Source organism: Microtus ochrogaster, unplaced genomic scaffold, assembly GCF_000317375.1.
Source record: "Microtus ochrogaster isolate Prairie Vole_2 unplaced genomic scaffold, MicOch1.0 UNK4, whole genome shotgun sequence".
Taxonomy (NCBI): Eukaryota; Metazoa; Chordata; class Mammalia; order Rodentia; family Cricetidae; genus Microtus; species Microtus ochrogaster.
In genome coordinates this window covers 16,999,530-17,009,297 of record NW_004949102.1, presented here as the reverse complement: position 1 = coordinate 17,009,297, position 9,768 = coordinate 16,999,530, and the positions used below count along the sequence as shown (strand labels likewise).

The 9,768-nt window shown below is 45.5% G+C and overlaps 1 protein-coding gene across 1 annotated transcript in view; it reads right to left on the bottom strand.

Annotated features, from left to right (window-relative positions):
• Window positions 1-2,898: 2,898 nt before the first annotated feature.
• Tmem178b (transmembrane protein 178B) overlaps window positions 2,899-9,768 on the bottom strand; it is a 381,702-nt gene continuing 374,832 nt past the window's right edge. The window contains exon 4 of the mRNA XM_026788582.1: window positions 2,899-5,166. Coding sequence (XP_026644383.1) covers window positions 4,916-5,166 — 251 coding nt within the window. The 3' untranslated portion in view covers window positions 2,899-4,915. The remainder of the gene's footprint in view (window positions 5,167-9,768) is intronic.

Genomic DNA, 9,768 nt, shown 5'->3' with positions numbered 1-9,768 from the left:
AGAGAGAGAGAGAGAGAGAGAGAGAGAGAGAGAGAGAGAGAGAGAGAGATTAGATAGTCCTAAATAGTAATCTTTTGCTCTGGCCTGAGCTTTCGAAGGCCTCCTTGCTGTCCTTGGGACTTGTGTTGTTGCCAAGAACACAGAATCACTGATGCCAATCACAGTTCTGTGGCCATGCCATGTCCTCCCGGCCCCATTTATTCCCTCAGTGACAACCACTCACTGAAGAGGTTCTGAGGTTCTGGCCATTATGGCTGGGCCCACTATAGAGGCCTCAGAGTGATGGGCGGCTTATGATCAGTCTCTCAGTCTTTTGTATGCTATTTTTTTTCTAGTTTTCTACAGTGAGCATGTATTCTTTGCGGGGGGGCGGGACTCAATAACTTGTAAAAATCTGGTCTAAGGACTAGGAACAATGTCAAAGAAATGTTTGGGGGCATAGACACATCAATGAAAAGATGGTAAACATAACCCCCGAAGTCAACAGTCTGAGAGACGTCAGGATCTTTTGTATGCATCTGCTCTGCTGAACTTGCTTTAAAAAATCTGTCCCTTTCCTCTGTCTGTGTGAGCTGGAAGACAGCACCAAGGCTGGTCCAGCTGAGCTCTGCTTCACCATTCCTGTCTGTGTGCTCAGTTCTTCTGACTCATCACGTTTCCCTGGAGAGGGATGGATGCGCTAACTGAGGCAAATCAGCCCAGGAGCAGCAGACGCATTTTCAGAAAAGAAGATTGCCTTGAACTAGGAGAAGCAACTGATAGTCCACATAAAGACAGAGGGTGTCTGGGTAGATCCCCACTTCTTCCACTACGTGACTGAAATCAGTGGATGGATGTTCCCAGCCTAAGACAGTTGAAGCCGAATGCTCTGAGCAATGAATTTGACTCCATTATTCCAAATTTTACTAGGTGGGCAGCTTTTGAGACCTCAATGGCACATCTTCCTGAAGTCAGGAAAATACATATGGCATTTTCCTGTTGGGTCTCTTATCATGTATATGGATGACCAAGGAAATGCAAAGTCTTAGGGTACCCTCTCTTATGAAGGAAAAGTGACACATTTGGATAGAACCCTCACCTGAGGGACAATACACTAGCATAGTGTCAGGGCCCAGGGAATCATTCAGGGACCTGAGGCTAAAGAGGGCTGATCTTCATCTGGAAGAGCTGTCTAGTTATGCTTTTGTGATCCCTAGAAGTGAGAAAGTGAAACAGACATTTTCTTCCTTATATTTTGATGTCAGTGATCCACACACATCCTTGTGAGACCTCAGGCCATGACAAACAAGGAGAAGGGGCTTGAAGTCCCTCTCCTCCGTAAGAAGGCAACTGTCACAAACTGATCATAAGGAAAGCCATAGGGAGAAGAAAATAGAAAATGAACCATAGCTCAGCAGCAAGGAATTACACTTTCTCCCAGCTAGGGCCCAACTTCCCCAAATCTCTGACCTAGGAGAGAGCGAGGAAATGAACAATGAATGTGGAAATTGCGCTCAGGCTGTTGGTTAGCACAGGGCCCACAGCACTTGCAATCACGGTCCTTGTACACACACACAGCAGAAAGAATTTGACTTGGGTAGGAGCTGCAGGTCTCGCAGAGGCCACTGGCTCTCAGTCACCTCAGAAGGCTGGGGTCTATGATTTAGAGTTAGTGGAGTCCGAACTAGAGTGTGCCCCACACCAAGACTGCTCTGATTTTCCTTCTACTCACTCCCTAGCCACCTCACAGCCAGAAAATTCCAGAATCTGTGTCAGAGTGGCTTATTCTAACCAGGGGTCAATAACCTGTGATGGAAGGCTCAGGCCACCTAGACAGAGATTGCTATCTCCCATCATTGTGGGGACTTCTGTCCTGATTGGGTGTCATGGCTTAAGTACTACAGACCCCAGCATGTGTGTGTCTGTGTCTGTCTGATAGGAATAATGACAAAGTGACCCTAACGTCCTGTTCTGCCGATTGGGGTGGAATTAATTGAGCCAGAGACACTATCTCCTCACTGGGATCTGTTTATTATGTGCATGCTTCAAAGAAGCCAGTAAGTTTTATTAAGTTTGCCACAGAGTTGGGCAATTGGGTAGAGCAGATGATCTGTTTATGATGAATATGAATTATTTTTTTAAAAGAAAACCAAGGCATAAAGGTATAAATGAGAGGTCTGTGAACTTGTTTGTTCAAACAAGTTTACTTAAGAGAAGTTTAAATAGTCAACAGCAAATTGTCCCATTTGGCTTAGCTTCCTCCGTCTTTTTGCAACTGCAAAAGAGCTGGAATCCATCCCCAGCAAGTTCTGTGCCTCAGTGGATGTTCAAGGACACCTGCTTGTCCCCGCCCAGGTCAAGATACTCTGGAGGAAGACAAAAGCCCTCTCAATCTGAGATACTTCCATTTTCCAGCCCTAAGAATGTCCTCCACCTTAAGAGAAAAATTTATCTTTCCAAAGGAAAAGAAAAAAATCAAAATTCTCTATTAAAAAAAACTGAGTTTTTTTCTGAAGATTATTTCCCCTATCATGGAATACACTGTTTATCTTAAGAACAACTCTTAGAATCTCAGTTGGAAGCCAGCAGCATTCCCTAACACCCAGCTTGCCCCTGCTCTCTCGGCACCCCTACACTCCGGGTAGTCACATGTAAGACCTTCTGTAGGATCTGACCAGGGCCCTGATGAGGGAGTCTTGAGAAATGCATCCATACCTCTATATAGGTACACACACACACACACTGAGTGAGAGAGAGTGAGAGAGAGAGAGAGAGAGAGAGAGGGAGAGAGGGAGAAAAAGGGAGGGAGAAAGGAAGGAGGAAAGGGGGGAGGGAGGGACGGAGGGAGGGAGGGAGGGAGGGAGGGAGGGAGAGGGATAGAAGGAGAGAGAGAAGGGAAGAAGGAAAGAGGGGGAGAGGGAGAGAGGGAGAAAAAGGGCAGATGAGATGAATACCCTGGCAGGTGGGGGAGGGGAGGGAACTGTTGGTAGGTGAGAGGGAAGCATCTGGTAGGAAAAGAGGTCAGGAACAGGGAGCTGCAGTGGAGCACTTGAGAGAGGAAGGCTGCTGAGTGGTTGGCAACGTTCCCAAAGCAGACCCATTCTGCAGCAGCTGAGCTCCCCATCTGCATGGCTGACCACAGCTGCACCAGCTCAGGATTCTCTCCTTGCCTCCCCAGGGACACTTGGCACCAGCAGGGTCCCCAAGGTAACCATGAGTTACTCCTGCCATGTGGCATTCACAGCTCCGGCTAACTTCGCTTCACTTGCCAGCACTCAGTGCCAATTTGCTCAAGTGAGCTGGATGGTCTTGCTCCACCTCAGTTTCGGTGCTAGCCCCTAAAATAGATCACTATTTGGGGATTCGTGGCCTTAAAGATCAAGAAGAAAGGGACAAGAATGGAAAGAGTCGAGAATTCTCCATTAATTTACATAATATCATACAAACTTGAGCCCATGGGACATGGAGGTGCTCTCTCTGCATGTGGCCCATTTCCTGTCATCTGTACAGGGCTCACCCCTAGAAAAGGAGCAGATGTCCAGTGACAAAGGACAGCCCCCACGGTGGGGACCGAAGGTCTTGTTTGGTATATTTACTTGTACATCAGCAGCCAGAGGCAATATTCCTTCTCTTTCCTGATCTGTATGTTCCCCCTCTTCTCTTAGGACTTTTGTGCCCAGCTGTGTCTTGAGCTTCCGAAATTAGTGGACTAAATCTTGCAGAGTTCCAGAACCGTACTGTGAAGTGCCATGGGGTTCTCTGGCCCAGTGGTTTTGTTCTTGGTTTTGCCCTCTGGGAATTTCAGCTGTACCAGAAATCATAGAAAAAGTGCAACACAAACAATAAAACCCCCACACTCAGGAAATATCCAGCACATGTGCATGCTCATACACATGTGCATGGGCACACACACACACACACACGCACACACATGCACACTTTTGTCTCTCTCCAGGGATCTGCAGCTGCTGCATTGGCACCCATGAAGGCCTGCCTTTCAAGATAATTCCCAGATCTTGGGGCCTCCATAATGGGTCAAAAATAATAATAGCGAGAGAAAGAGAGACAACAGAATAAGATGATATTTCCATTCAAGGAGTGGAAAAGAAAAAGGTAACCACCCAACACCTATGCACACCTGCACACACACACGCGTGCGCACACACACACATCACAGCATTGCTCAAAGGCTCGATCTGCCCAGAGAACGCAGGCAGGGTAGGACAGGGTGGCCTCTTGTTTAACTGGGTGTAAGGCAGCTGGAAGGTAAGACTGGGTTTTCTGAGCATCCACTGGAATGTCCTTTTGTTGATGCTGATCTTGCCTCTCAGCATGTTCTCTCCCCTTCCCACCTCTAAGACATTGTCCAAAGGTTTGGCCACAAAGAGAAAACTTCCTTCTCCGTCTGTTTTCTCTTCCACTCTTGGTGTGTCGCTGGTGGGCTGGGAAGGAGCTCAGAACAGGAAGAGCAGAGAAGTGGTTCTGAAAAATGGCCTCAAAGATGTGGTTACATTCTATGAACTCAAGGGACTGAGTTTCCCCATGATATGATGGCTGGGGTGGTGGTGGCCTTTCCGGCTGGCCCAGAGAGTAGCGCTTCCTTCTCTGTATCTGTGTTGCTCCAGACCACTGCCTCTGTCCCTTCCAGTTCACCGCCACATCCTTATGAGTGACAGGGATCAAGATGCTAGCGCAGGTGGCGGCTTTCACTGTCTTGAAGAAAACATGAAGCCAAAGTCAAGAACTGATGAGAGAGAGCCACGGGATGGGAACACTTTTCCCATCTTGGAGATGAGGCAACACAAAGTCTGATGAGATGCAGGTGCCTGAGCCAACTCAACTCTACCTTGGCACTGGCATCATCTTGATTGAGTTTCATTTTATATATGTATATTATATATATATTTATATATATATATATGTATGGGTTTGTTTTTTAGCACACTGTCCCATTCTCTGGTCTGGATTTAGGGCAGTTGGTCCTCGGGACAGGTTGGACAGAGGGGGCCAAGGTACAGAAGAATCCCGAGATTAGTGTGAGGCCCAGGCCCCCCCACGCACAGAACATGGACCATCCATAGCCGTGGCTGATGTCATCCGGAAGTCCATATAGGTAGCGTGGGTAACGTGACAGCTCAAAGTTGATCCCAGCAACACAGGTGCACAGTGAAATGATGCAGAAGGTTCCTGGAGAAGAAGGGAGGAAACATGGGGCAGGGAAATGGAGAAGGAAAAGGAAGAAGGGAGGAAGAGAGAAGAGAAGTTAGGATTGTCACCTTTGCACTTCCTTAAGTGGGAGAGATGAGAAGATTCAGGCAAGAGTGGGCTGCCACCAAGGTCACCATCGAGAGAAGCTCAGGGGAGGGAGGCACTATTGCTTTTGGACCCTTATCTTGGACAAAGTCAGGAAGTTGCTTCTTTGATAAAATATCCCAAATGAGTATCTCATTAGAGATTTATATAGGGTGGATGACTGCAGAATATTTACTTCTTTTTAATTAAGTATTTAAAATATGCTTCTTTCATCAAAAGCACAAATCATCCCATTTGGTGTAGCAATAAAAACATCTATTTTCATTCATCTATACATAGCATCTTTTACAAATTTCAATACTCTTTCTTTAATCTAGTCACCAAAAACTCTGGCCATCCAGAGTTTTTTTTTTAAACCTTCTCAGGTGCCTGACACTTGAAAAATCTTTTCCACTTTCTAAGGCAACATTTCTGGAAAACGCCCCATGGAAAGCGAGCCCTTTAAGATCTTCCTTTCCACTATGGATGGTGGTGAAATCAAAACACGGGAACTCACACATATGCCTTCTCAGCTGCCATATCCACACAGGCACCGCTTATCTTATCCAACATGCTTCAATGAGAAATTTACTAATCCTATTTGATATTAGGATTCTCTCACCAAATACATGCAAACACACATACAACATGTCATACATATTCCCCACATCAAATCAACCTCCAACTAGAAGATCACATTAGAAGAGGTGAAATGGGCTAAAATGTTTCATCATCACAAACTCTGTTAAGCAATACCAATATTTGGTATTGCTAGAGTGAATTCAGTATTTGTGTTCACACATGCCTTATGTGACCCAAAGAAGCAGGTCTCTCTGGGTCAATGAGAAGAAGCAGGTGAGGTAAACTTTCTCATAGGGAAGGAAAGGAGAGGCAGTATGCTATGTTTTCTATTCATTATGAGAAATTTTCTTGCTAACTGCTAGGTTTCTTTACAATCACTTTCTATATTTTCTAGAAGGTTCCTGAAGAACAAGGGAAGAAATACAGGGCAGGGCAATGAAGTTCCTAAGTTGTGACCATTTATATGGCCACAGTAGTTGCAGCCATACTTAACAGTTAAGAAGTGTGTGACTAATTGAAGTACAGAGTCCACGTCAGTGGAGTGCTCCGTTACAAATGGGACGTTTATATCACGGCATGGCGGAAGATGGGTGGAAAGATTTTTAGAGCCAGAATTCAGGGAGGACTGAAGCAAAACAGTGTTTTCTGGACATTCCAGGACTCAGGAGCTCACAGCCGCTGGGGTCCACCTGCACAAGACCAAGCCAAGCAACGTTCCAGCAAGAGAGGGAGAGGCTCACAACTCCCCCTCCAAATGAGAAGCTATTGACAGCTGACGGCTTCTGGGGAGGAGAGAGAGTCTGTTTTCTTTCAGGGTGTTGCCTCCAGTAAGTCAACCACGCTCCAGCCGATAGTTTGCATCCATGAGTATGTGGCCGTGTAAACTGGACAATTTGAGTGGGTGAGAGAGCAAGAGAGAAGAGTGAGCATGAGCAAACAGGTATAAACTGTGAGTGGGTGAGGAGGTGAGGGGGTGTTTCTGGGAGGAGTCAAGAGGAGAAGTGGGGGTGAGTATAATGAAAATACACTCTATGAAATTGTCAGAGAATTACTAAAAACAATTGTGTTTTTAAAAGTGTTATGTGCTGGAAGTTAAGTCACATGGTTGGCCTTGAATTCTTAACACAGTTCTGTTATATAGATTGCATCTTTATCTTTATCTCACTGACAAGGGAACATCACACAGCAGGTAGATGGGAAGCCGGTGCCATCTCAGGCAGCTAGATTTTAGCTTAGAGTCTTGTCCATCGCTCTTTTACTTCCTATTTTGGGAGGGGGTGGTTACTGGATATTAGCTTAGGGTTTCATGCATATGAAAGTACTCTATCGTTGAGCTATATCCAAGCTCTTTTATTATATATATATATTAGACTTGCTAAGTTTCCAAGGCTGGATCTGAACTCATTCTGAGGCTCAGTCAGGTCTCAATTCTGGGATCTCCCTGCCTCAGCCAAGTAGCTAGGATGACATGTGTGTGACACTGTTTTCAGCTCTCTTGTGCTATTGAAGACTGGCACCAGGAAGCTGGCTCCTTCCTGCCCATCACCAATTGTCTACCCAAGTTCAGCTGCATTCCATGTTTTACCATATGGCTGCATGAGACTGACAGGACAGACGATGAGCATCAGGAGAAAGGGTCAGCACAGAAGGGAAAGCAAGTGTAGCCAGGCGAAGTCCAGATCACAGAAGACCAAACATGAACGGGCAGTGAAGAGAAAATGTCTTCAATGTTATTCATAATCCAAGAATTAAACATTCAAAGCATAGGGGTTAGAGAGATGGCTCAGTAGTTAAAAGCACTTGCTGTTCATCCACAGGACCCAAGTTTGATTCCCAGCACCTGTTCGTCAACTCACAGCTACCTGTTCTGCCAGTTTCCGGGGTCCTAGCTCTGCTTTCCAGTTTCCTAGGGTACAGCACTCATGCACATATACCCCACACGCAAATAAATAATAAAAAATAAATGTCAAAATCTTTAAAAAATTAAAGAAAAAAGAAAGCTCAAAGCACAGTGACAAAACATTTTTAAGTTAGTTTTGTTTTGGATTTTTTTGTTCTCTCTCTCCCTCTCCCTTTTTCCCTCCCTTCTCCCTCCCTCCCTCTCCCCCATCTCTCTATCTCCCATCCTGTGTGTGTGTGTGTGTCTGTCCGTCTGTCTCTGTTTCTGTCTCTGTCTCTCTCTCTCTCCCATCCTGTGTGTGCGTGTGTGGGTCTGCCTGTTTCTGTGTCTGTCTGTCTGTCTCTCCAATTCCATGTGTGTGCGTATGTGTGTGAACATGTGTTTGCACATATATGCGTATGTGCATGTGGAGGCCAGAGGTCAACCTTGGATGTCAGTTCTTAATCCCATTTGCTTTTCTTTCACATGGGATCTTTCAGTGGCCTGGTGTGCGCTATGTATGCAAGGTTCTCTCTCTCTTTCTCTCTCTCTCTCTCTCTCTCTCTCTCTCTCTCTCTCTCTCTCTCTCAGAGGTATCTGCCTGTGTCTACCTCCCCAGTGCTGACATTACACGTAAGCCCCATGCCTGGCTTTTCCACCTGGGTTCTGGGGTGGAATGCATGTCCTCATGCGTATGTAGTAAGCATTTTAGCATTTTACTGACCAAGCTATGTGGTTTTGGTTTTTTGTTTGCTTTTGTGTTGGTTTTGTTGGTTGGTTTTTATCCTCTCCAAAACTAACAAAGGCACTGGAAGACAGACGATCCAGTAGCTCTATGGGAAATGTAGGCTACTGTTGCTGTACAGAGAATGATTGTAAGACAGTCACGGTCATCCTTTTGATACAGTGATTTCTCACCTGGGAATGAAGACCTAGGTCTGAAGTTGTTTATGTGGCTGGGAAAGAGGGACCCACATGAGCTCAAATACTGTGTGAGTGCAGCCTCCGAGTGGAGAAGCTTGCCCTTTCTTAGAGGCACCCTATTGACTGCCACCTGTGTTTTCCAAGACCCTGAGAAGTACAAAGGACTATGGAGTACAAGGAGGCAGCTAAGAGAAAGCCGTGATCATCACAGAAGGTATGGGGCATTCTGGGGAGGTGGGAGCAGAGCTAAGAAACCCAGTGAACAGATTAGTCAATGACTGCTTCCCCAGTGATCTGATCTTCTGCTTTTATGGGTCTTATTTTTTGAGTGTGTGTTTCATGTGATCTTGTTTTTTTTTTTTTTTAATCCCATTTGTTTTCTATAAAGAAAGGGTGTGGAGTTGGGTGGATGGGCAGCTGGGGAGAATCTCGAAGGATTTAGGGGGAAACTGTGATAAGAACATATTGTATAAAAAGATTTTCTTCGATAAATGAGAAGAAACGATTGTGTGCAGAGACAATGGAAAGTAAGGCATCAGGATGACTTGGGCACAAATGCCATTGACTAAAATGCATGAGTATGTGCCACACTGTGAATACATGCACTAGTGTGTTTATGTGCTTATGAATGCTCACATCAATACTTGAGTGCAAAGTATTGGGTGTATGCATGTGTTCGCAGTTCTCATGTCTATATGTATGCCAGGCTCTCAGCTTGCGCATTCATGTCTATGGCAACAGCAACAGTACATATAAGTTTCACTCATGGGAATAGCAGCCCCAGACTGACAGGGGTCAGAAAGAGCCTGGTCCTGTGTCCTGGGGCTCAGAGGAGACTCTCTGGTGGCCCTTAGATGATAAAGTCTCAATATAGACTTTCCAGATCAGAATCTTTTGTTTGTAAGAAGAGGAAAGAGAGCTGTGTCTTGACACAAGTGTTACACACTCTAAATTCTAACAAATCAAAACGGCCTGCTTGGAAGTCTTCCAGTTGTTGACCCAGAAGCCCTGTCAGGGTGCAATTTGTAGAATTTTCTAACATGTAGGCTTAAGACATGTGCTGTTTTGAATCAGAATGTCTCCCATAAGCTCAGATGCTCATACGCTTGGTG